The sequence below is a fragment of the Meriones unguiculatus genome, chromosome 1 (genome assembly GCF_030254825.1).
Source record: "Meriones unguiculatus strain TT.TT164.6M chromosome 1, Bangor_MerUng_6.1, whole genome shotgun sequence".
Classification (NCBI taxonomy): domain Eukaryota; kingdom Metazoa; phylum Chordata; class Mammalia; order Rodentia; family Muridae; genus Meriones; species Meriones unguiculatus.
In genome coordinates, this window is record NC_083349.1 from 19895929 (window position 1) to 19923449 (window position 27521).

Consider the following 27521-nt stretch of genomic DNA (forward strand, 5'->3'; position numbering starts at 1 on the left):
TTTAAGCTGAAGCAGTTTATTTTGCAACACTGCAAAGCTGGACGTCAGCCCAGAATGCCAGGCACACATGACCCTTTAACCCCGTGTTTTGAATGATCAGGATGTGTTATCCAAAGCTTATCTTTTCTCCTGATATTTACATTTGTCTTTTTCTCAACAAAAACCACACACAGGCTTAGTCTTTGTTCTGCATCTGTTACAGGATATTTGATCACCCTGTGAACCCTGAAATTGTGATGTTTACAAGAAAAATTTGTTTCTAGTTGTGGTGTGCCTCAGCCCTAGCACACACCTTTAATCCAAGAAGTTTCTGTAAACAGGATTGAATAGTTAGCCCTAGGTCAAGAGGTGGAGCAAGCAACCAGTTGACAGGAAGTGAACTTGGTAGAAAAAAACAGTGAGAGGAAGTCTGGAGGACAGATATATGCACAGGAAACAGAAAGAAGGGGCAAAGACATTGTGGAGAAGAAAAAGGAGCTTTTTCTTGCTGGGATGTTGGCTGAGAGGGAAGGTCAACTGGGTGCTTTCTCTGCCTCTCTGAGCTGGTAGGCTTTCATCCCTGCATCTGGCTCCTGAGTCTTTACTGGTAAAAATCGAACATTGGGGATTTTGTATTTAAAACAACACACATCATGTTTATTTTAAAGCTTATCAGATACAAGACCTTGTAAGCACAGTTGGGGGGCAGAGGTAGCCAAGTAGCAGGTAATGTTAAGAGTACGTTGTTTTCTGTTAATTGTTTCTTCCACTCACCCACATTGTTGTGGCATCGAGGCAGGCAGGTCTCCAGATGTGCTGGCAGGCCTCTGGGTGTCTTCTGCCTGTCTGCACCATATAGAGTTAAGATATTATTTCTAATAGTATGTAGCTTTTTTTTTTTTTAATTTTATTTTACAGGGCTTCCCAGTTAGAGATTGTCTTGAGTGTCAGAGGAGATGTTAGACTTTGGACAGTAAAACTGTAGAGACTTAGAAACTTAATCATGTTGTGAGATGGCCATGAATAAGTCTTAGAGGCCAAAGGTAAAATGCTATGGCTTAAAGGTGAAATGTCCCTCCATAGACTCCTGTAGGGGAATACTTGGTCCCCAGCTGTTGGCATTGTTTAGGGAGGCTGCAGAACCTTTGTGATACAGGAACTAGCTGGAGGAATTAGGTTTCTGGGAGGCAGGTCTTGAGATTTATAACACAGTCCTTCTTTCTTTCTGTTTGCTAATTATAGAGGAAATGCAACCAGCCCCATCATACCCACTGAATTAGCTGACAGCCACTGCTGCCATTATTCCTTGATACTATGATAGACTGCATTCCCTGAGCTGCTACCTAGCAAAACCCTTCTACCCTTAAGTTGCTTCTGTGGGGTACTTCATCGCAGTAGTGAGAAAAGCAGCTAACGGAGATGGTACATTACACATTGTGTGTTTTGTTTTAAATTATGTGTGAGCTATGTGCACATGAGAGTAGGGGGCTTTGGAGGCCAGATGAGGATGTCAGACTCCTTTGGAACTGGAGTTGCAGACGGTTGTGAGCTGCCTGACAGGAGTGATGAGAACCACACTCAGGTACTCTACAAAGCAGCACTTGCTATTAACTGCTGAGCCAGCTCTTCAGCTTTGTGTGTGTGTGTGTGTGTGTGTGTGTGTTATTAAAAAGTAAAAGTCACAGAAATTTAAAGGATAACACAGATTTTTTTTTCTTATTGCAAAGAGAAGACAGTAGAATCTCTCCAAAATACTGGGGAAAATTTGTCAACTTAGGTGTTGATCCACATTGCCATCCTTTGATTGTTCTTCATTTTCCTCACATTTGAAAGACTTGGCATGGATCTTCAAGGAGTGAATTTGCTGTTTGAGTGAGAAACATCCTCCTTCAACGTATGCTTTTGGTAGATATTTTCCCTGAGCTAAACACCTAAGTTGACAAAATTTCACCACATTTGTGGTGGTTTGAAAGAGAAATGTGCCCCCCAAAATTCACTTGGTCCCTAGTTGGTAGCACTGTTTGGAGAGGTTTAGGAGGTGTGGCTTTTCTAGGGGAAGTATGTTATTAAGGGTAGGTTTTGAGGGTTTATAGCCTTACCCTCACTTTCAGTCCAACCTCTGCTATGTGTGTGTATGTATGTATGATAAAAATATATTTAAATTAAAATGTTTAAATAATAAAAATATACTGCTTGTCTTTAAAAAAAAATTAAAACACTCAACAATGTGTTAGAACAGAATAAAGATTCCAAGTCAAAGATCACGGTTTCCTAAAGGAACTTACAAAGACAAAAGAGGCAAATTAAGTTCAATAATCCAATAAGAGTGAACAAACTAGAGATACAAGGTCAGAGAAGAACCATATAACAGAGAGAAATAAGAAACCAAACACTGTCTTTGAGAAGGCAGATTAAATCGACAAAAGCCAGACAGAGCAAGAAAAAAAAGAAAGAAAAAGAAAACTCATGAGCTATCAACAGCAGGGATGAATGACAACTGAACATCAGAGCCTATGGATAATAAATAAAAAGTTTGACACATCTAACTTTTTCCCACTAATGAATCAACTTAGCTGAGTCAGATAGATTCCTTGTGTTTGTGCTGTATAGAAAAGCAGGTTAAAGGATAACTCTTCAAAAAGATCAATGGCACCAAAAGTTATCTAGTCGCAGATGCTAACAGCACCAAATAACAGATATCTAGTCTTAGTTAAGTTTTCTGTTACCATATAATAAAATACCTTGATAAATTCAACTCAAAGAAAAAGTATTTGGGTCCACAGTTCAAGGTTCATCATGCTAGGGAAGACACGAAAGCAGGCAGGAATGGCAATGGTTCAGGAGCAGGAGGTTGGTTAGTAGGTAATACTGCATCCACAGCAGAAAGTAAAGTAAATAGGAAGTGAAGTTTGGGTATAAAGCCCCAAGGTCCATCTCCAGTGATCCACTGGTTCCAGCAAGGCTTCCACTCCTGAAGATTTTATACCCTCCCCAATTAACACCACCAGCTGGGATCTCCAAATATTCAAAACATGTGAGCCTATGGGGGACATTCCACGTTCAAACCACAAGACTTTGCTTACATAATGTCTTTGTTTAAAACCCAAGTCTTTGCTTGGGACAATCAACTAAGACAAGAATTTCAAGGTCAAGTGAAACAACGGCACAGTCTTTATAAAGAGGCTCTAAGAAAAGGACACTATATAGAAAATATATTGTCCTGTATACATCAAGAATACAGAGTGTGGGGAAGAAGATGAGCTCAGTCCTGATTTGACTTGATGAGCTGGGGTGGGTTAGTGGGGGTAGGGAGAGAAATCCCCATTTCTGAGGAATAGAGGAGGGGGAGGGACTATTATCAGGATGCAAACTGAATAAATAAATTAATCAATTAAAAAATAAAGAAGACAAGAGTGTGGCTCTTTTAACCATCATCCTCCCATCCTATTTGGCTAAAAGTAAGTATGCTCAGCTCCTCTCTCTGTGTTTCTTTTCTATTTTTTTCTTGTGAAAATTCCCATGTATCCACAAAATAAAACAATATATCCACCATCTAACTTTAAAAAAAGGAAAGAAAAAGAAAAGAAAGCAGGTTGAGTGAACCATAAGGAGCGAGCCAGTAAGCAGCGTTCCTCCCTGACCTCTACTCCAGTCCCTGCTTCCAGTTTCCTACCTTGAATTCTGACCTGACTTCTCTCCATGATGGACTATAAACTGTTAAATGAAATAAGCCCTTTCCTCCCCAAGTTGCTTTTGGTCATGCTGCTTATCACAGCAACAGAAAGCAAAGTAGGACAGTTTTACAAAGGTAAAACCTTTGGGGAAAAACAAACAAACAAAAAACAAAGACAAAAACAAAGAACCTCCTGGTCTGTGTGGCCACATCAATGCATTCCACTAATAAAACCAATCTATAAAAAACTTATCCAGAAAACCTTGAAAAGGACGCAACCTTCCAAGCTTCCTCTATAAAGCCAGCATTGCTCACATGCCAAACCCAGATGAACCACAGTCTTTTGTTCCTCATGGATGTGGATGTAAGAATTCTAAAAGAAAACTTAGCCAATCCAAACCAACCTACACAGTGAGGTTTGTCCCTGAAATGCAAAATCGGTTTGACATTTAAAAATGAACTTGACTGGGGCTAGAGAGACCGCCCAGCATAGGAGCACTGGCTGCTCTTCCAGAGGACCAGAGTTTGGTTCCCAGCACTTAACTGGTAGCTCACCGCCGTCTGTAATTCCAGTTCCAGGGGCTCGAACCCCTCTTCTGGCCTCCAAGGGCACTGCACATACATGGTGTACAGACAAAACACTCATTAGCATAAAATACAGTAAACACTTTTTTAAAGAAAAAAGAAGAACTTGATTTCTAGAAACTTCCAGGCTCATTGTACTGTGAATGGCATCTTCCCCAGGTTTCCTCCTTTGAGGTCTCCATCACCCTCCAGGACTTCCTTCTCCGGTTGTTTGAGTACATCTTTCAAAGGGTTGGTAAAGTGGCTCTTTCTGAAGCACGTATGTGTAGCACACCTTAGCCAAGTGTGCCTGAACTTAGGTTTACCCTACCTGCATTTAAATCATAGTTACAGCCTATAAAACCCCATGTCTGGGCTGGGGAGGTTGCCTAGAAAGTAAAATGCTTGCACAAGCACGAGGAGCTGAGTTCTATGCCCAGCACCCACGTACAAGCCAGGTATGGTGGTGTACACCTGCAATCCCAGTTCCGGGGAGGCCAAAACAGGAGGATCCTTGGGGCTTACTGGCCAGCAGCCTAGCCTGATGGTGAATTCCAAGTTCAGTGAGAGACCTCATTTCAAATCAATGAAGAGGAAAACCATCAAAGAAAAACCCATGGACTTCTGGCCTTCACAAATGCAGATACACACACACAGTGTCGCAGCAGGCATGCACCTCTTACTACACACACACACACACACACACACACACACACACACACATGTCCAAAGCCATTTCTCTTCAGCGCTATAGAACTTACTTTTCTCACATCTAGCATCGTGTGAGTGTGAGTTCTCACATCTAGCATTGTGTATGGAGAGAGGTGGACGGACGCCATGACACCCATGTGGAGATTAGAGGACAGCTTGCAAGAGTTGGTTCTCTCCTCCCATCATAGGGGTCCCAGGGATCAAGCTCAGGTTGATATGTTCAGCAACAAGCACCTTTACCCGCTGAGCCTCCTCACTGGCTCACGGCATTATTCTCAAGACGTAGGGTCTATGTGCTCGGACCAGTTTAGAACTGTGACACTGTAGAACCCTAACGTGTGTCCTCTCTTGTCCTCCCGAGGGTACTTTCCTGAGCTGCCTGAATTCTAGGTCTCTGATTTCTCTAGGCCTCTCCTTCCTGCCAGTCTCCCTTTCCTTCTGTGAGCTCCCACACCCGGCCTGCCTTTCTCTCTCACGTCCCAGTGCCAGCTTCCATCCTATATTCCCCCTGAGCTTTCTAGAACTGTGTTCTCAACCTGTGGGTTGTATATCAGGTATTTACATTACGACTCCTAACAGCAGCAAAATTGTAGTTATGAAGTAGCAACAAAATCATTCTATGGTTGGATAGCAACATGCGGAACTGTATGAAAGGGTCCTGGCATTAGGAAGGTTGAGAACTACTGCTCTAGAATAACGCCATCTGATGCCTCCTCCTCACACATGCCTTCACCGTACCCGCACTGTCTGTCCAACTCATCAGTTTGTCAGTTTGGCCATCTTCTCTACAACCAGATCCCCTTGGCTTCTTTCATGGCCATCTTAATGCTGCTTTGCCCGCTGTTGCTGGCCTTCCCCACTGAGACTCCACTGGGACTACCTCACGGCCCCATCCCTGTCAATGCTCCTACCTCATAGTGTGTGGGTCAGACACTGCTCCCTTTCTTAGTCAGGGAGCTAGGCGCTCAGGTCCCTGGTGAACTTGGAACACTCTGTCTGGTCAAGTATAAGAAACAAACCAGGACCCAGGTCTTCCTGGCTAGGGTTTGGGAGCTGGGGTTCATCATCTCTCACATTTTTTCTTCCTTTAGTTACAACACACTCACACACTCATTGCTTTTCTCCCTTTCTCTTTCTTTTCTTAGAAGCTGACTAAAGGCTGGAGAACTGTGGACACAGGGAACAGGGCTGGGGCTCAAGGCTGAGAAGAAGCTAGAGTCTGCTGGAACCCAGGATATGGTCAGGGACAAGTACCCACAGCATGGTCAGAAGACTGTCACAAGAATAGGGACCTGGCTTGGCACGTTAGGGATGAGGGGAGTCCCATGTCTTGTCACAGAGACAAATGACCAGCATGGCAGGGTAGGGTTTGGGACACTCATCAGGGAAGGGGCCAGAATCGAGAACTCAGAATTAACTTGCCTTTTTTTTTTTTTTTTTTAATCTTAGGCTCAGCCAGCATTTAGCTGGAGACAGATGCAAACATGTACATGATGATGGAGACAGTTTAGCAGTCCTCAGTGGGAAAGCCTAGGCTTTTGTTGTCCAACATTACACCTTAAAACCCAAATATTACCTTTAAAAATGTTTTTTTTCTGGTATGTGCGTGTGTAGAAATCAGAGGACAATTTTCAGGATTCACTTCTCTTTTTCCACTTGTGGCTTCCAGGGGTTGATCTCAGGTCACCAGGACTAGTGGTAGTCCCCTTGATATGCTGAACCATCTCACTATCCCCTAAAAGGACCATTTTCTGATAAAAGGAAAAGTTTCTTAGAGTGATGACAATTCCACCACCAGGCAAGAAACACCTGAGATGACTATCTCATGTCAGAAAGTAACTCAGTAAGGTGCCATGCATTTGTCAATGTGACAAAGAACGAGCTTCAAGGGACAGCACCTGTTGGCCGCACTGGTGACACCCATTGTCATTAGCAGCAGGGTAAAAGATGGTGACAGATTGCAAAAGTCGGCAGTGGGTCCATTGTAAGGGTAGTTTATTACTTACTTTGTTGTGGAGAAGAAAAGACTGGGGGTGGTTCGTTTTTTGTTTGTTTTGAATCAGAATGTCAAATAATAAATGCACAGGGAGGGGTGGGATTAGAAAGCCGTGACTTAGCAATACCATAATGATGAAGTTGGCCCAAGTGGATGAAAAGGCGGTTGTAATGGGGCTGTTGTTATGTGGCTTTAGCTTCCCCGTGGTGGGTGGACTTCAAGCGAAAATGTACCACCACACTGCAGAAACCTCCCAGCTACAACTTTTATCCAGTACTCAGTCAGTCTTGCCAGTGCTTCCTTTTTGGAGAGGGACTAACGGAGCAGACCACATGTGCCTGTCCACTTCCAGGACCTGAAAACAGGATGTGATGTCACCCAGGTGGAGCAACAGCCTCCCGGCATCGGCAGCAGGAAGCCAGTGAGGCCCGAAGCAACCAGGGACCTGAGAGGCTCCCTTGAGCGGAGGGTTCCTGAAGTGGAAGATCCCTGGGGGGAAAGGGAAGAGGAAGAACTGGAAGAGGGGAGGAAAAGGGAAGAGGGGAGGGACAGGAGGAAGGGTGAAGAGTTAGCAGGAAGAGGGGAAAGAAAAGGAGAGGAAAGCAGAGACAAGAAGGGAGAGGAAGAACGAGAAAAGGAGAAACCAGAGCAGAAAGAAAGAAGGGAGAGGAAGAGAGGAGGGAAAGAGACAAACAGATGGGGGAGGAAGGAGATTGGCAAAGAGTGGAGAGGGAAGGGAGAAAAGAGGAGGGACAAAGACAGGTAAGGAGTGAAGAGAGGAAGCAAGGAATGGGAAGGGGAGAGAAGAGAGGAAGGAAAGAGAGACAGTAACAGTGCAGCCCCAGCAGAGGACTTTGATACACTGGCAGAACATTGATCCCCAGACGAAAACTGTGTCACCACAAAGCTACAACACAGATCATAACAAAGGGAGAGTCCCCAGATGTCTCAAGCCCTGAGGTCAAATGAGCCTTGCCCTTCAGCAGCTCGGCTGACTCCTTGATCCCCAATCAGAGCCTTTCATAGAAGGGGGGAATTGGGGTTCTATGGCTTAAGTGTAGCTTGAACTCCCTCAAAAGTTTCTGTGTTAGAGGTTTTGACTTCAGCTTGGCTCTGTCAGAGGTCCTGGGCCCTTTGAGAGTCCAAGCTAGGGCGACTGGGTCTCTGGGAACAATGTTCTTGAGAGGGATTAAATAATTCCCCAAGGACCCCGACCTTCCTCAAAGAAGATTATTGCAAAACAACAACCAAAACAAACAAACAAACAAACAAAAAAACAAAGCAAAAACAACAACAACCAAACAACAAAAGCCAAAACCAAAATGAGCTAGATCAGGTAAAGCACTTGCCCCACAAGCGTAAAGACCTGAGTTCTCTATCTGATGCTCACAGAGAAAACCAGGCACAGCGTCTGTCTTGTAATTTTCGTGCCGGGGAGACAGGTGGAGCCCTAGGGCTCACTGACCAGACAATCTGGTCTTATCTTCAACTTCTGGGTTGCAGTGAGATACCCTGTCTCCAAACACAAGGTGACTGGTTCCTGGGAAAAGATAGCAGGGGCTGACCTCCAACCTCTGTATGCACCCACAGACATACACTTAAGACATATGCCATCATCACAACGTTGTCGCCGAAGCCAAGCTGATGCAACTGTCATGCCCCTGAACCTATACAAATCTCTTTTCTTCACTCTCTCCCCGCCTTCAGAAGTTTGGATGTAGTAAGGAAAAATGGCCAAGACAGGGTTTGATACTTGTCCTAGACTGAGGTCAACACAAGTGACTATTACCCAGGGGCTCATTTGTATATGACTCACCCCTTAATGGGACATGACCCATCTCCAGGTTCCTGAGCCTGCTTCCTGTGAGCTACGGTTTGGAGGTGATCTGAGTGAGTCCCCATATGTTTGTGGTCTGCAAGTTCAGTCCCCAGAGTGGCAGGGCTGAGGTAGTGAAACCTTGCAAAGGGTTCTCTCACTGGAGGCACCCGCCTCAGAAGCATTGATGCTAGGCTCGAACTCGGGGCTCCTGTATGTGGCTGTGAAGAATGGGAGCGTGCCCCAAGTCCTGCTGTGGGTGCTCTTCTGCATTCAGAAGATGTGACACAGCCAGTACACACTGGACTTCCGGGAGTTGACTGTGAGAAAATAGGAAGTAGCCACTGAAATTCCAGTGGGGAAACCGGAGAGCCCTTGGCATTCTGTGACATTTAAATCCACCGGAGCTGATTAGATCATTGAAGGAGCAAGAGAAAGACGTGAAACGGCAGCTGAAAAAAAGCCAAAAGCCTCATGTCTATACTAGCGAGACAGTCTAAATAATCTAAATAAGCCCGTTTCTATTATAAAACACCAGCCCTGGGTATCTTGTTACAGCATCAGAAAGCAGACTAACGTGATCTGTCTGCGCTGGTGGCTCTCAGCCTCCCTAGTGCGGTGACGCTTTAACGCACTTTCGCACGTTGCAGTGACTCCCAACCAGAAACTTATTTTCTTGCAGTTAGAGGTTACAACATAAATATCTAATGTTCGGGGTATCTGATAGGCAATCTCCAAAGGGGCTGCAACCTGGAGGCCGAGAACTGTAGTCTGTAGCCTCTACGTCTCCACTGTATGTACGCGACTCCATTGTATGTTCGCGACCCTCGTGCTTCTGCATCTTAATAAGTGCGTCGTCATTTTCTCCCTGCCATTCGGTCTAGCCTCAGTTTTATTTTGTGGACTAAAACAAATGAACCTGCAGAGGCCTTATCTGCCCAGGTGCTGATTCCAGGATTAGAGGAGTCTAGAGGAAGCATGGCCAGGGGGCTGGCTTGTGGGATATGTCACTTATTCTACCCGGATCCTCTGCCAGGTGACATTTGGAGTTTCCAGTTTGTCCTGCTGCAGACTCCTGTGGTGCAGGAGCTAACGTGACTACAAAGCTGCTGGTGGGGCCATGTGGGTGGTGAGGCTTCCTCCACCTGCTGGCCCCTATCACTGCCTCTGGCCATGCATCACCGCATCCATGTGCGCACACCATGCGCGACACAGCGCAAGACAAGGACAGTTTAGTACATACACACATGGGCCCTGCCTTCCCCCCCACACGCACACATGAAAAAGACACGTGTACGTATCATAATATACACACATACCCAGACACACACATGCAGACAGGTTTTCACACAGATATATAAATATACATGTGCCTGGGGACATACACAAGAAAACATGCACATATGTATAAGAGCATACATGTCATCTCCAAATGCCTGCACGAATGTACATGCACATACACATGTATGTAGCTCACCCACACCCACACCCACACCCACACACACCCCAACACCGTCTTTAGTATTTGTTTGGTTCTGGCTTTTCCTCCCCCGTTTAAAGGTAGAATCTACAGCACTAATTGGGGAATGGAAATAGAGTCTGGGCAAGGTCACCATGCTGGCCGCCAGTGCCAGCGTAAGATGGTCATACTACCTGTTCCGTGGATACATTAGGTGAGGGGAGTGGGAGGATGGATGAGTAAGTGTGGAAGAGGCCAGAAGCCAAGACTTCAGGGAGAAGCTCTAGGCAGGCAGAGTCATACGTGAGGCGTAAAGAAGACAGTTGCTCTTCAGCTCTACACCCATGGCTGCCACCTTCAGTGCAGTGAAGGTGAAATCGTGGCATCCACAGACAACTTCTTTTTGAAAACAAAAGCAAGTTCATTGCGTCTGATTAACACAGGTTCTGATTCACTCTCAGCAAACACACAGTTCTGTGGTTTTCAGTCACCCCACCAGACCATCACTGCTACCTGATGTTAGAGCGTGCCTACCACACTGGACCCCACCTCCCTGCCACTGGTAGCACCCACTCTTCCCTTTATTTCTTCCCCAGCACCAGGAAGCCGCTTTCTGTCTCTAAGGATCTGTTTTGAGCTTCTCACAGAAATGAAACCCTTTGGTGAGACCTCTTATTGAAACAAAGTAAAGTTCCACTTTCACCTAACAGGCAGCTGGGACTGCACGGCCAGACAGATGCCCACAGACAGGGGAGGTCCTGCGTCCAGTGCTCCTGGGGTATCCAATCCCCTTGTAGCCGAGCTGCAGCCAGGAACAGCAAATCCTGAGAGAGAGACTTAGCAGTGAGGAACTCATAAATACTAGGTGCAGGGTCTGGACAAGGGGAAGGAAGAATCAGTCATATTTGCTCACAGCGTAAGGAAGGATTCCGTAACCCTCACAGGCTCAGGGCTGCAGCCGGTCACATGGCCCGGCTGGTATTTATAACCATCTTCCTGCACGTCTCTGTGCTCCAGTGAGTGCTTCAGCTGATTGTGGCCCTTTACCTGATGGATGACCTAAGCCTTCATTCCCGAAGGGTCTGGGCCCTCGGCAGTCCTGCCTGGATTGGGCAGTAGAGTCTTTCCACTGATGTTAATCATCAACCAGAGCTGCAGGGCATCATCTACGTTCTAGACATTCTGTTGTGAAACCATGGCCTGTTTCTCCTAGCCAGGGCAGTTGTACCAACCTGCAGCCACTTTGCAGCCTGGTGATTCTCTCAAAATGGACTGGTGGTCACCTCAACCTCCAGGGTACTGGGAGAGTCAGTGTAGTACTTGTGGTGGATGTCTTGACCAAGAGATTGTAGAGTAGTGGAATCAGGAAGATAAATGTTACTGGCAGAGGAACGGGATAGAACTTGGAGGGTAGGGTGCTTACCTGAGGTGTGCAAAAAGCCCTGGGTTCAATCTGCCAGTCACTGGTGGATTTCTAGTGGACAAGAAACCATTGATGTGTTAACATCTGTGTTCCCAGGACTATGAGCAGTGGCTACGGGAACACAGCTGCATAGATGGGTTCAGAGGACATTGTTCCAGTTCCTCAGAGTGCAGAAAATGAGCCAGTCTTCTTTCCTTGGGCCAGAGTGACAGAGAGTATTAAGGATAGTGATTCTCTGAGCTTGAACTCTCTGCCTTATGCCCCTGCCTGTATGAGGAGGAAACCATGAGATACACAGCAGGGAGTCAGGCATACTATGAAGTCCAGGACCCTCCTGGATCAGGAAGGCCAGCTCACATTCAAGTATGCTTCGGTGTCAGTGACAGCAGAGGGATCTCTCTCATGATGATGGTACTCCAACATCATCTAGCAGTGAGTGCCAAGCAGGAAACTGAGCAGATGAACCTTAATGAATGGACACCCAAGTACTGTCCACATATGATCTCCAGGGCATACCCTTCTCAAACCCTTTTGGCAATGACAGGGATGCCTAGGATAAAGGCTGGCTGGTGGCCACTGATGAGGTCATCTCATCTACCATGGAGTTCCCTTCAGCCCAGGGGTTTATTTCTGTGGCCAACATCCATATAGGACATAAGTCTCTCCACACCGTGTGCTACGCACAGTAGGAGAGGTATAACCCCTTCCTCTAACCTCCTGTTACCACTTTTTCTTTTCAAATGCTTTTTTTTTCTTCCAATTCTCTGACCATCATGACCTATTTGCCACCAAATGGTAGAGCCTGTAACCCTGATCTCTCCTTCCAGGTCAAGTACAGCAGTCAGGGTGACCGTTCCAAGACCTGCCTACTTGGGTGTTTCCTTCCTTCCATTTCTCACAGGAGGCTGCAGGTCACCCACTTTGGGATTACGCTGACATGTCATGGAAAGCTATTTGAAGATGAGCCAAGACTTTTTTCTTTCTCAGTGACCAGGTAATGGGAAATTACACAAGAAGTACAGGTGCTGTCAGGAGGAAGTAGGAAGGAAACAGGAAGAAGCTACACGCATCATGGGAGCTCTTCACAAAATTTGCTGGAGCTTTGACGTATGCAATGATCATTCTTGATCACCAATCCAATGGAATTTAGAATCACCATGGAAACAACCCCTATCTAGGGTATGTCTGTAAAGGATTGTCTAGATTAAGTTAATTGACTCACTCTAAATATGGGCAGAACCATCCATTGGGCTGGAGTATCCAAATGAATAAAAAGCAAGCAAGCTGAGCACCAGAGTCCATCTTGCTCTGTTTCCTAATTATGAATACAGTGGTGCTAGCTGTCCCATGCTCCCGCCACAATATCTTCCTCATCTTGATGGACTACACCTTCAGTGACCCACAACAACCCTTCCTTCCTTAAGTTGCTTTGTCAAATATTTTGTCCAATGAATGAGTAGAGTAACTAACATAGAGCTGTTAGTTATCAGTCCATACACGTTTCCCCACCCCCACCACATCATGGGTCACTCAATGGCTCCTTTATAATGGACAGTTCAGGTCATGTGGTCAGTTGGTGTCACATGGCCACATGCCCTATGGAGCCTGGAGGCAAGCCAAGATCTGAAGAAGTATCCACAGAGGATGGCAGAGCTCAGCTCCACAGACCCAAGCGTGGTGGACTGTGAAGTCCCTGCAGGAGCCCGAACAGCCCCCACAGAACTTCCTACCTCCCACAAGCACCTTGCACATCGTGGATCTGCTGCATGCAGCGAAGAAGTTTGCACCATAGCCTGGGCCTGTTGCAGAGCCTCCTCTTGTCTGGGCCTCACTGAAAAGTGACACCTCTATGGGTCACTTGGTATCATAAATCTGCTGACTGCAAAATCCAAAGAGAGCCACTCTGCTGTATCTTAGACATTAGGAAGGGCCATGTGTAGGTCTCCACTTGACCCAGTCTATTGCACACTAGCAATATCATCAAGACAGAAACCTCCCCAAAATCATGTGGGATTTGATCACCTGACCTTCAAACACACCACGTGGTCAAGTTGCCTTTAGATATCATGAAGGTAAGCTTTAAATGTCAAAGCTTTTGACACAGCCTGGAGTTGTCATCTGGGAAGAGAGGCTCAGTGAGGGATTCCATTACTTTGGATTCACTTGTGGGCATATCTGTAGGAGACTGTCTTAATTAAGTAAAGTGTGGAACACCCAGCCCACCATGGGCAGAACAATTCCTTATAATAGGGGCTTCTGAACTATAGAGTAATAGAGACATACAGCTGAGTGCAAGCAAGCAAGTATGCATGCATTCATTTTTCTCTGCTCTTGGCTGTGTGATACGACTCGTTGTTGAAGTTCTTGCCTTGACTTCCACACAATCATGGACTGTAACCTTAAATTGTCAGCTGAAATAACCCCTGTCCTCCCTGCTTTTGTCAGGCTACTCAATCACAGGCACATAAATAGAACTAGGACAGATGCCTACAGCTTCCTGCTCAGACAGCCCAGTAAGCACAGCTGTGTCAATGGAGCATCAAAGCACCATGATGCCCACAGGAAGAGAAGTCGATCAAGATCCCAGGCATACTCAAAACCTGAAGGGTGACAAGGTATTCCCAAGCATTAGGTGGGAACACCTAAGAATTGTGTGTTCCTTGCTTGCTGAAAAGAGCAGGCACACTCCCCAGATCAATAATGAAGAGATTACACTTTATTAAAATTGAAAACCTATCGTATCAGTCACCTCACCTGTTACTGTGACAATATACCTGATGGAAACAACTGCAGGAAGGACCGATTCGTTTGGGCTCCCAGTCCATCATGGCAGTGGGCGCATCCCATAACTGAAGCAGCAGGGACACTAGACAGCCTGCTCACATCTCTGTGGATCAGGAAGCAGAGACAGGTTAGAAAGTGAAGCCATGCTAGAACCCTCCATGTCTACCCCATAGTGTCCTACTTCCTGTAGTGTGGAACTACCTCCTAAACTTTCTGCAGCCTCCTAAAACAATGCCCTAGGTCGGAACTAGGTGTTCAAATACATGAGCTTGTGGGAGGCATTTCTACACTACACATCTGCTTTGCAGAAATGCTGCTAGGAGAAAGAAAAAAAACTAGGTGTGAGAATGTACTCCTGTGATCTTAGCATTTGGAAGATGGTGATAGGAGAAATCCAAGGTCATTCTCTGGGACATAGTGAATTCAAGGCCAGCCTGGGCTATATGAGACCTTTATCAAAGAGACTGGGGTGTGGGGAAGCTGGAGAGATGGCTCAGCTATGAAGAGGACTTGCTGTGTGCAATCATGAAGAACATAGTTTAGATCCCAGCATCCACATGGTAACCTGGGAATTCTGTGTATACCTGTGACCCCAGCTCTGAGGAGATCAGAGGCAGGAGGACCACTGAGACTTATTGCTTTCCAACCTAATTGAGAAAACAAACCCCAGGTTCAGAGAGAGACCCTGCTTCAAAGGAATAGGTGAAGAGAGATATTTAAAGACACCTAATGCCCTCTTCTGGTCTCTGCATCTATGCATCAATGTGTTTACATAAACACACAAGTATGTATATACTCACACAGATATATACACAAATGAGTATTTTTAAGAGAAGAGGAAGACAAGGCGGTAAAAAGACAAGCCACAGACTGAGAAAACACCTTTGTAAAAACCTTTTGAAAGATTTATTGACCTTTATGTATGAGTGTTTTATATGTACGCATATATGTGTGCCACGTGTATGCCTGGTGCCTATGGGAGGCCAGAAAAGGGCATTGGATACTCCTATCACAAATGTACAAAGAACTCTTAAATAATAAAAAAAATCATGGAAAAGATGTAGACACATCATCAAAGGAGACCTGTGGGTGTCAGATGAACAGATTCTCAACTGCCATTCAAACAAACATTACTGCCCAAGAGAATGGCCAAAGTCAGGAACACTGACAAACCGGATACTGTGGGGACCTGGAGCCACAGGACATCACATCACTGAATGCAAGATGGCAAAGCCAGTGCAGAAAGACAGCATGCCAATGCTGTGGGTTATGTGTGAAATCCCACCACTCGCCCACGTGTTGAACACTTAGACCCCAGTGGGTCGTGCTCTTCTTGGAGGTGAGAACTCTGGAAAGGGAGGCTTAGCTGAAGGAGAAAATTGTAGCCTGAGCTACATAGTGAGTTCCTGAGCTCTCCGCATGCATTATCACTGCTCTCTGCTCTTATCTGTGGATATGATGTGACCAACTGCTTTAAGTTCCCACCACTTTGATTTCCCCCACAATAATGGACTGTAATCTGGAACTGAGAGCCAAATAAGCCTCCCCATAACTTACTTTTGTTGCAGTATTCTATCAGCGCTATAGAAAAGGAAACCAGGACACTGGGGTAGGGAGATGGCTTAGTTGGTAAAATGTTCACTGCACAAGCTAGAGAAATTGAATTTGATCCTCAGCCTCCATGTAAAACGCCAGGCCCAGCAGTTGGGGCCTGAAATCAGAGATGGAAACAAGAAGATCCCTGGAGCTCACTGGCTGGCCAGCCTAGCCAATCAGTGAGCTCCAGTTTCAGTGCGAGCTCCTATCTAAAAATAGGTAAGGTGGAGCACAATGGCAAAAGATGGCCTCCACATGTGCACACACAGGTACACATACAGAAACACAGACACATACATACATATACACACTACAAAGAAAGAGAGAGAAAAGAGAAAGAAAGAGGGAGAAAGGGGGGGGAGGGAGGAAGGGATGGATGGATGGATGGAGGGAAGGAGAAATATTCCACCAGCCTAGTAGGTGTCTACCAGGTCTGGTGGTGTGTTTTGACTTGTTCCAGCATTCTCAATACTTTGACCAGCAGCTACGGCCAATAATAGCTGAAGTTACCCATCATCCTGAGGTTAACCACCACCCGAGGTTACCCATTTCACGTCTTTGATGGTGGACTCACTACCCTACAATCTTCCCTTTGGTGGCTTCGGTTTATGTGCTCTCAGTGGAGAGGGTTTCTAGAGACTTCCAATGGTCTCTCTCACCATAAAACTTGGTTTTCATGAGACTCTAGGAGTAGCTATGCCTTCTGTTCCAGCTGCTGGACCTGGGGCTGGGAAATGACCACGGGATGGTCTTGAGGACCCACTGGCCACTGAGAGTCAGATCCAAGCTGAAGTTCCATAGGTCACCTGACCCTGCCAGGCCATACTACAGCCATTAGATATCGATGTGCCTCTGTCTCCAGGTGTAGTGAGTACCAAGAAATGGTCCAGAAATGCCCCCAAAGTCTAACTATTTCTCTTTTCCAAAGCAAAGGCACCAGGTGAGTGGCTGCAGGTCCTTTTGGGGAGGTTTGGAGAAAGAGGAACAATTTGAGATTGGAAGGCAGAGCAGAACCCTTCCTCAGTCTGTGATGGTGAACTGGGCCTTGAGAGAGTCAGGCCTTACGTGAGTGCTGTCAGTGGACTGGGCCTGAAGCTCCTTACAGGTTCTGTCAGCTGAGACTTCAGTGCCAGCTCTTCAGTCTTGGAGATGTCACAACCAGCTGGCCAGGTGCAGATATTTACAGGCTAGGCTACTCTAACCACTGGCCCCACAGACGCCATAATAACAACAGGCCAGGGGTTCCCAGCATGCCCTGGCAAAGGCTCCTCTTATAAGTCTTCCAAGAAGGTCTCAGTTCTCCCAGCCCAACACCCACCCTGACTGGCTATCCCTCTTTTATCTGCCTCAGTCCTGAACGTGGTGTCTGAAATACCAGAATCTGGCTGAACCTGGCTGTATATGCCTGTAAAACCCAGCACTTGGGAGGCTGAGGCACAGATGACGCATTCAAAGCCAGCCTGAGCTGCATATGGAATTCCAACCTGGCCAGGGCTATATTCCAAGACCCCATGTCAATAGTGAAATGAAACAAAACATCAGAAGTTCATCTCCCATTGACTTAAGCCAGAACAATGGTTAGCTGAAGTCACCATGAAGCCCTAGTGTGAACTAGGTCCTTGACTGAGACAGGATTACACTTTGTTTTTGCCTGTGGCCTTCCAGAGGTAGAGACAACTCATACATTCTTCCCTACTTCTGAGTACCCAGAGTAACCCCTTAGGAAGACTCCGGCCTTCAGTGCCACAGCTGCTATGATTGCCTAAACCTGGTTCTGGCAGCCCCTTCAAGCCTGGTATGGCAGAGCTGATAGCCTCTGTGTCTTTCAGCTCCTTATCCCTTCTACCCTGCTACCTTCAACACACCTAGAGCTTCTGGGCTGTGACTATCCAACTCACTGCTGCCAACCAGAGCCAGCCCAGTGGTACCTGATCTCTACTCCACAGAACCTGGGTATAAGAAGGCACAAGACTGGCTAAGTGGGGGTGAGGAGTTATGGTCATCTTGGGCCACCACAACAGAGGAGCACGCATGACTTTGGTGGGCATGTGTATTAGTCTTTCCTCATTGCTGTGACAGAGTGCCTGCCACAGCAATAACTTCAGGGAGGAGGGGCTTATTGTGGCTCACAGTTCAAGGAGACACAGTCCTGGCAGTAGTGGCCTGCAGCTGTGGCAGCAGGACAAGGCTGCTACCTCACATCTCTGCAGACCAAGAAGTAGAAAAGGCAGGATGCCAGTGCTTGTTTGGTTTTCTCTTTTTATTTATCCCAGGCCCCAGCTCAGGGAATGGTGCTGGCCACATTTAGGATGAGTCTTGCCATCCTCTTTAGAAATGCCCTCACATGCCAGGAGTGACGACAAGTGCCTTTAATTCTAGCTCTCAGGCCAGTCGGTTCTAGGCCAGTGGGGGCTGCATAGTAAGACCCTCTCTCAAAAAAAAAAAAAAAAAAAAAGAAAAGGGAAAAGAAATGCCTTCAAAGAAACACCAGGAGAGTACCTCAGTTACTCCCTAATGTTCTGGATCCAATCAGGTTCTCCCTATGTAGCCAAGGACAACCTTGAGCTCCTGATGCTCTCCCTCTAGAAGTTCTAGAATAGAGGAATGCACCATCATCCGGTTTATGTAGCAATGAGGATCAAACCTAGGGCCCAGCATGTTAGGCAAGCACTCAACCACTAAACTATATCCCAAGCTCAACTCCTTGTAAACTTTCCATATGACACATCACTTCAAACCGTAACACTGTGAGGCCAGCATGCAACTTGATAACCAACCTCCCCGATTTGCTGCAGGACCCTTCCTGCTGTATCTACACATGATAGACAGACACATTTCTAAAGAATGAGGCAACATGGAGGTAGAGGGACGTGCCTTTCTTAAAGTGTCCCTGGATCCTGGGAGGGAGGTTATAGACCCTGGACACCCCCAGGGAGAGCAGCTGCAGCCTGCAGGGCAAGCTGGGCCCCACTGATGGGGAGGGTCTTGCTGCCAGAAGGAACAGGGATGGGTGGGGCAGGGTTAGTCTTGATGCCCACTACTGGAGCGGCCATAAGAATAAGCTCAGCTGCCAGATGCCAAAGCTGGAGAGCAAGTGGCCTCTGGGCTCAGTCAGGGGTAGAAGGCAGCTCCTCTCACTCTTACTATTTTGAATAATTTCAGAGTGGGACAAAGGCAAACATCAGGCCTTTCCCAGTTCAGGTCCCCCAAGAGTCCCCTCAGGCTTGGAGCCTCACTCTCCAGGCAATGACAGGGGTAGGAAGGGAACTAGGATGTGGGTTTCCCAAGTAACAGACAGGCTGGCCTCCCAGGGTAGGAAGGGCTGTGTGACACCCACCCTGTCTTGCCAGACCTTGAGATGCCAGGCGCGTTTTGGGCTGCTCCAATTCTGCTTGTCTCCAAGAAACAGACAGGGGCTTTTTCTATCACACCTCCATCCAGGTGTTCTGGCCCAGGGTAATAGCCTCCAAGCTGCCTGCTCAGAGGCCAGAGTTCCTCTATCTCACCAGGGTTCCTGGAGGCAATTGTGCATAGGTAAACTGAGGTATCAGTGAAGTGAAAGCCACACAGGAACAAATGAAGTATTGGACAAATGAACGCCTGCACCGGGGGAGAGGGCGAGGATAAGCAGGTGTTGGGTGGACGGATGGACATGAAGGTGTTGTCCTCTCCCCTCTCTGGTGGAGGAGGAGCAAGGGGAAGGAGAGGTGGGGAGTAAAGTGTGTGGCTTACAAGAGGGCGTGGCTCAGTGAAGACAACCTGGGGACCAACAAAAACAGTCTTTGGAAAAAAAAATCTGCTTTTTAGAATTGTTTGGGTTTATAGAAATGTTGGGGTTATGCTAGAGTTAACAAAGCCCCCCCCCCCTTGAAGGCTCTATTTCCAGCTAGGAGGACACACTGGAAAAAGAACTGTAGCCTTCCTATACTCTCAACATGAGACAGAGCTATGACAACACCCCCCCCACACACACACATACACACACACCAAGCGTGTCTCCAGCACAAGCCGGCTGGGTTCCCTGATTCTATCCAACTCTGCACAGCCTGACCAGAGATGGCATCAGATCCCGAAGCTGAAAGCTCTACCCAATAAGAGTGTACACCCCAGCCTTCTGTAGGTGCCTGAATCACTTACTGGTGTAGCCCACAGAACTCAGAGGCATGCTGGCTTACATCTGCCCCCTACACTATTATAAAGGCCATGATGAAGGGTGACCACAGCTACCAGAGCAGAGTGCCTCAAGAACAAGCAGCATGGGAGGTGGTGCCTCCATACCCTCTTCTGGCCCACTGCCCTCTGGCACCTCCCTTGGTCAGCTACCTGGATCCTCCTGCACTGTCCTTTACCTGATTTAAGGTGCAGTTAGGCTGAGCCAACACTAGCCTCCGGCTACTCTACTCTCCCTAGAAGCTGGGCAAGGGTTAGGACTGAGATTCCCAAACCTTCCATCCTATCTTGGACTTCCTGGAGAACAGCCCAAGCCTGAGGTGACGTGGATACCCAGGACTGGCCACCTCATGAAGGATGTTCCTGTCATTCTGGAGGTTCTAAGGGGGTTTTAGGTGTGATATCGTGACACAATATTGTCACCTACAACATTTGTGTGTGGAAGTCTCCTGATTGAGTTGCAAAGACAAACAACAAAATAAAAAAACCCAAACCAAACACACAAAAACCTCCACGGGACTGGAAAGAGGGCTCAGTTATTAAAGTAATTTATGCAAAATGAGAACCTGAGTTTGATCCCAGTACTCATCTTAAAAGTTAGGTGTGAGGGCTGGAGAGGTGGCTCAACAGTTAAGAGTACTGGCTGCTCTTCCCAAGGACCCAGGCTTGGTTCTTAGGATGCTCATGAAGGTGCAGAGCTGACTGTAACTCCAGTTCCAGATCTCTTCAGGTTCTGCACATATATGGTGTTCAGAGAAATCCACACACATAAATAAAAACAAATCTAAAATAAATAAATAAATAGAGATGGAGAGTAATCAAGGAAGACACTTAATGTTGACCTTTGGCCTTCGCATGTGTCTGAGCGCACACACACAACTGTGAAAAAAAGTCTCATAATGTATTAAGTACACTCACAATTTTATGCTCAGCCACATGAATAGCTAGTTGTCCTTGGTCACAAGCAGGCCACAGGTTGGACACATATGGTGGGAACTTTGGGCAAGGAAACAAAATCCATTTCACGGCAACGTGTGACATTGGTGAGGGGCAGCTGTCACCCAGTATTGATGTATTGCTGTGAACTAAGCCATCTCCTGTGTTCCTGCCTGTTCTTTTATGGCCCCAAGGCCCATCCAGAATCCACATGACTTGCATCCTGCCTCCGAAGGCTCTTCTGTGATAGAACAATTTTTCTTGGTCCTTGATGTGACCATGAGTTCTGGAGTTCTGAGGGGGCTGCTCAGGTCCTTCAGGGCCCTGAGCTGAGGAATGTCCCATTTTTCTGTTAGATGGGGTCACGGAAGAAGACATCCTTCTCCTAACCAACCACCACAGGTTCCCAGCATCCACTTGGCTTGTCTCTGAGTGTCATGGCTGAGTTCCACTATACAGAGCCTCTCCCTTTTCTCAGGAAGGAAGAGGCTCTGCCTGTGAGCGCTGCCCCATCTCCAGGAGGGTGGGGCCTTAGCATGGTTTCTCTCATGTTTTTCTGAATGGGACATTTGTCCTCTTCTTTCTCACTCACTGATACAGTTGTCTATCATTTACCTTCATTGGAATGAAGTCACTATGGGGGTTGGGCTGGGCCACAGCACATGTATGGAGGTACTGTCAAGGGACAACTGCACAACTCCCCTCTTTCTACTGTGTGGCTCCCAGGATTGAGTTCAGGTTGTCAGGCTTGGTGGCAGCTACCTTTGTCACTGAGTTATCTCTCAGGCCAACTTTTTTTTTTTAATATGGTGAATTGAAATCTGACACAATTTTATTCAAAAAAATTTCAGCTTTGGCCATTTGATCTCTTTAGTATAAAACCATTTTTCGTCAACTAAGTCATTATTAGATGTAGGAGAGAGGGAAAGGAAGTAGGAAGTAGTATTCCAGCAGCAAGTACTCTGTCCTGAGTACATGTGCACACACACATACACACGCATGACAGACATACAGATACACACAAATACTCACAGGGACATATACTACATGCAGAGACACACACACACACAAATACACAACATACAAACATATATACATAAACAGAAACACACATGCAAAGAAGCACAAACATATAACGTACAAAACCACACACAGATATATACAAACATACACAGCACACATACAAATACACACAAAAATGTACACACACACACACACACACACACACACACACACACAGCATCATGGAGAAATGGAAAGCCGGCAATGGGCCTGGCCTCAGGACAGGGTCTATGGGAGGGCCAAATCAGATATCTGGGCCATTTCTTTAGAGTTCCTTCGTGACTTCAGAGGGACAGTACTGCCCTCTACTGGGATGAGTCATACCCCAGGGTGCTCTGAGGTAGGCCTTAGGAAACCCAGTAGCTTCCTTTCACTTACCACTTCCTCCTACAGGGGTGTCAAGAGCTGAAGGGTGAAAGGCAAAGGCATCCAGGAGGGTACCTTGCTAGGTGGTCCCGCAGCTCATGGCTCCCTGGTGCTGCTAGCAGGCTCAGGGAAGAGAAGGTGGTGAGACCTGGTGTTGGAGGGACAGGCCTGGGGTTGCTACCATTTTGAGAAGACAAAGTGAGGTAACCTGAGCGAAGCACCTGGCTCCATTCTCTTCTCCTTGCACAAAGTAATTGGGGAGGAGATTCTAGGTGATTCCAGGCCCATCTTGGGCCCATCTCAGCAGGCTGCCTGGCTCTTTCTTCCATGCAGGTGGAGAAGGGTAGTGGAGAAGTGAGCAAAACCAGGTGGTGAGCAAGCTAAAGACTCTGCTGCAGGTGGCCTGGCACACTGGTCACCCCCTGGGCTTTGCTTGGGCTGCTTGCCCGCTGGGCCATGGATTCTACCCTGAGCGGTCCCACCTCACCTGCCCTACAGCTTTAGGTCAGGGACTCTGGGAGATGAGTGCTGCAGAGGAGCCACCCGGAGCTCTGGAAGAGTCCCTTGGGAAGCAGGAGAAAAGAGGGGACTGCAGAAGGCTCCAGCGTCAGCCTTGCTGAATGGGTGGCCACTTGGTCATCTTCCCAGCACCAACACAAAACTGGTAGGCAGCACAGAGCCCTATTTCACTGGCTTCTAGAATGCCCAGGAGTTACTTCCACAGTTACCTGTTTTTCCTACTAAGGTGCCCCCTGGCCAGGACAACCCTACATTAAAGGATGTGAAAGAAGAGCCATTCCCTCTTTGCTAGAGTGACAGGCCCAGATTTAACCATGTTTTATGGCGGACACTCATGTTATGGCCAGGCACACCATGGCCTCCGAAGCCCACTTCGCATGGCACACATGTATTTGAATTCACAGCACCACGTGGTCCGTGGCTTATGTCATTCTGTATTATTGCAGACACATGTTTTAACAGAAAGCACTATGGGCACGAGGCACAGGCCCTCCTATGGGGCCTCAATATTTGAAGTAAGCAAACACTTGTTTCCTTTTCAAAAGGTGGCCGACAGCATTTCAGCTGGGTTCTTTATCATTGTGTGTTCCTGGGGCGGGGTTGGGATAGAGGCATGTCAACCTCAGGTGTCCTTTCCTAGGGGCCCACTCAATTTGTTGACGAGACAGGGTCTCTCACAGGCCTGGGAGATGCTGAAGAGCTAGGCTGGCTGGCCAGTAAGTTCAGGAACCATCTTGTCTCTGCCTCCACAGCGCTGGAATTACAAGCATGCACGGTCACGCCTGACTTCTTTAACATAGGTTCTGGGGAATCCAACCTCAGGCCCTTATGCTTGCGGGGCAAATGCTTCCACTGAGCCATCTCCCCACCCTATTTATTTTGAGCCAGGGTCTCACTATGTGTGTTATCCCCTAACTTGGTATAATTTACCTGCCTCCCAGGCGCTGGTTGTAAGAAACATGGCTGGTTGGTTTGTTTGTTTGCTTTCACACATGGCTAGCCCACCAAGGGCCAAATACCCATAAACTGCCCCCATCTTGAAACTCCTACATAGGTGCCATGGCTGTTTGCCCAGTCCTGAGACTTAACTCTATCACACCTTCCCCCTCTGTACTGATTATGAATTGGCCAGTGGCATCAGGTCAGGAGACACAGGTAACACCTATAGGAGTCCTGTTTGAGGATTAATCCCAGGAGGACTTTGGGACACATGGTCTAATCCAAACACTAGATGTTTTTATGAAGCTGGGCAGTTACAGGTTAGTAGCAGGTTATTACACCCTTATAAGAAATGCCAGGCATTGGGCCCTCCTCTTCCTGCTCCCCTCAAGTCTCCACCCCTCTTCCCCAGTGTGGCCCAGCCCACCTCCAGGCCTCTTATGCCTTCAAAAGCTCAGTTGTCTTGGGCCAGGCCAGGGTAGCAGTAGGTATAGAAGCTGGGCCCCTTCCTGCCTGCCCTTCTTCCTTCCCCCAACCCAGCCATTAGGTTACAAGGGCTGTTGACAGATGGGAGGACACAGCCTACCTACTGTGTCAGCTGTGGTCTGAGGTCCCCACCCAGTGGGGAACCACAGAAGAAAGGGGAGTAGACAAGAAGGGAGGAGAGGGGAGGGGAGGGGAGGGGAAAGGAAGAAGAAAGCGAAGAGAGAAGAGAGGAGAGGAGCCAAGTTCCATGGGGCACTGGAATCGAATCAAGATTGCCAAATGCCAGATACTCATCACCAACTTCTTGGTCTTGGTAACATGCAAGTGGGGCAGAAGGAGCGGGTGGGTAGGTGAGCAGCAGAGGGAGTAATTCACCGTGCCCAGGCCTCCAGCATTGCAGTCTCCTTCCCATCTGCCCCACCACCGCAGTCCTGCAGACTGTTCTGGGTCCCTGGTAGCCACCCTCAGAGGACTGTGGACATCTGTACATGATGTCTTTGTAGATGCAGCTGTCACCCCAAGGGTCAGTGAGGAGCCTGGGAGGACCTAGGTTGGTGGGTGACTTAGAGGGTGCAGTGACTGCCAGGAAGGGGTGCTGCCTGGGATCCAGGGAGAGAATGGGGACTGCAGCACCTCTGCAGACAAATTTGGTGTGAGCTTCTTGGTCCTAGGAGAAAATGGGCATAAGCATGTGTGTTGCTTACTTATCTGTGTATGTGATGGGGTGTCCTGTGGATGAGAGGACCTGTCCCCCACCCCCTGAAACAAGTAGGCCTCCTGCAGCTGCCTTGCTCCAGTGCGCCTGGGAAGCTAGAGGGAGCCAGGCTCCGGTCCCCAGAATCCCAGGCCCTACACTCTGTTGGTGTGGGAGGGCTTCTGCAACTCCCAAGCTCTGATGATGAGCCCACCTCACTCTCAGCTGCTGGGCCTCTCTACGGCCACCATGGCAGTTGTCACTCACTTCGGAGACCACTTTACAGTCATTGGACGTGTACCCTTGGAGAAGAACCCCTATGAAGCAATGCACTATTGGGGTAAGTGAAGCCAGAAATGGCTGTGGAGTGGAGGTGGGAAAGCTCTAGAGCCAAAAGTATCTTGGAGGAACCGACCTTACCTCCCAGCCCTAGGCTGTCCAGAGGAGCTGGCTTTGGGCAGAGGCCAGAGGTCTGGGTAGGGAAGGGACACCCAGTGTCCTGGTTGTATTAACAAAGGCGGGGAGGTTTAGGTGACAGCAGACACTCCTACCCTGACTCTCCTCCACAGAGGAGAGTCCAAGCTGCAGCAGGCCCCAGATCTGTGCTTTCGGGGTAGGGATCCCCTAAGGTTGGACTCAGATGGACCTGTGGGACTCAACAGTGAAAACCATATTCAGAGAGCAGAAAATGCCCAGCTAGGGCCATGCCCTCCAGGGTATCCCACTTCCCCAAGAGCAAGGCCACTTTGATGAAGAGGTGTTCCTGGTAGGAATGCAAGGAACCTAGGAAGGTAACCAACCCAGGAAAAGTGGGAGAAAATGAGGCTCCAGAATGGGGGGTTGGCAGCCCCAGTCCCTAGGCCCCCTGCCTTCCAAGGCACTAGGCCTCTCCCAGGCAGGAAGCCTGAAGCCTGGGCCTAGACTGATAAGGTCACAGCCAGCCCCACACTGCCACCTGTCACTAGAGTATGGGGATGTGGCTTAAAGATAGTCTGTGAGGCAGGGAGGGCAGGAGAGATGGGGGAAAAGAGTATGGCCCCCTAGTTTGCCCCCGCTCTCCTCCCCACCTTCCCAGACTTGGGAAGAAAGAAAAGGACCATAGGATGCCCCCGTTTTGGGGGGCCAGAGATATGTGCCTTTTGGGAACTCTGCAGAAGTTCATTTCTAGCTCAGTGACCCCCCAGAGTAGATTTCAGATCCAACCTCCATGCCCAGATCCCTTGCTAGATTCCTTACCCTCTGCCTCTCTCTTCTCACAGTTTTCTACATGGGGATCGGCCTAGCAGGGCTATTGAGCCTGGGCGCTGCTCTGAGCACCATAGCCACTGTGAGGGAAGCCCACGGCCTCATGGCTGCGGTAAGATCTGTGTGCTGCCAGATGACCCCAGCTCCCAGATCTCAGGCAGGGACAAGAGCTGGAGAGGATAAGTCCAGGAAGCTGCCTGACACTGGCAGAAGTATCCAGAAAGAAGCAAAGGCCAGAGGCTATGGACCAGTGAGTCCTTCCACCTACACAGTTAGGACCTTCCACTTGCCTAATCAGGAACCTCCTAGTCAAGAACCTTTACCTGGGCCAGTTAGAAGTCTTCACAGAGCTTTGCTTCATCTTGTCTTCCTCTGATCCAACAACGGTTCAGCAGGGGCCCTGAAAGAGAGAGCCAGCCCTCTCAGTTCTGGGGTCATCTCCGAGGCACTATCAGGCCTGGTTCTGATAACTAAACCAGGCCTGGAGACAGGAAATCCCTGTAGCTGTTTCTGCAGCCTGGGCTTCCTACTCAGTGGTCCACTGTCCTTGCGTGGCCTTAGAAGGGAAAATGCACCACCCCATAGAAGACCTTGTTGATGCTGTATCTGTTTCTCCTTGTGGGTGCCTTAGTGTACCCCCACAACCCCAATGAGTTAATTTGATCTTCTAGGACCTTCCCCATGGCCAAACTGTTCCTGATTGACCCAGGCTTCCCCAGTCATTTGAACCAAGGCGGGTCCTTCCTGATACCCTGGTCTCTTACCTACCCCTCTCCATTCCAGGCATGAGATTTCATTTCCCATCTCAGTCCATCCCTGTGGCTCTGCTTACAGGCCTCCCAACCTCTGTCTGTAAGTGATTAGGGGAATCCAGGAACCCTCAGAAACCTGGGCTGGTGCTTTGTTTCCTGGATAGACTGAAACTTTGCAACCTTGTCTTCACGCTCAGCACATTTGCTGGTGACCCTTGGTCTCCAGAGACAGGGGCAGAGTCGCCTCCGAGAGCTGCTGCATAGACTAGCCAGACCTGGGTGGGCTTGGGTAATAAACCAGGCAGAACCTGGCAGCTCACCGGGTAGGGCAGGAACAGTGCTGGGCATGAA

General features: G+C 48.0%; 1 protein-coding gene and 1 long non-coding RNA gene across 5 annotated transcripts in view; one reads left to right on the forward strand and one right to left on the reverse strand.

Annotated features, from left to right (window-relative positions):
* Window positions 1-27521, reverse strand: part of LOC132653759 (uncharacterized) — an 80040-nt gene continuing 52519 nt past the window's right edge. Inside the window, exons 6-7 of one of the 2 annotated variants that reach the window (XR_009591620.1) lie at window positions 26742-26818; window positions 1-14508 (exon numbers count right to left, since the gene is read on the reverse strand). This is a non-coding gene — a long non-coding RNA (uncharacterized LOC132653759). Of the gene's footprint in view, window positions 26819-27521 lie in introns of both variants that reach the window. The other variant, XR_009591619.1, reaches the window with a different exon arrangement.
* Window positions 24701-27521, forward strand: part of Tspan32 (tetraspanin 32) — a 14034-nt gene continuing 11213 nt past the window's right edge. For all 3 annotated transcript variants that reach the window (XM_021633319.2, XM_060383013.1, XM_060383018.1), the window contains exons 1-3: window positions 24701-24792; window positions 25399-25513; window positions 26433-26530. In XM_021633319.2, the coding sequence (XP_021488994.1) occupies window positions 24727-24792; window positions 25399-25513; window positions 26433-26530 (279 nt within the window). In that variant the 5' untranslated portion in view covers window positions 24701-24726. The remainder of the gene's footprint in view (window positions 24793-25398; window positions 25514-26432; window positions 26531-27521) is intronic.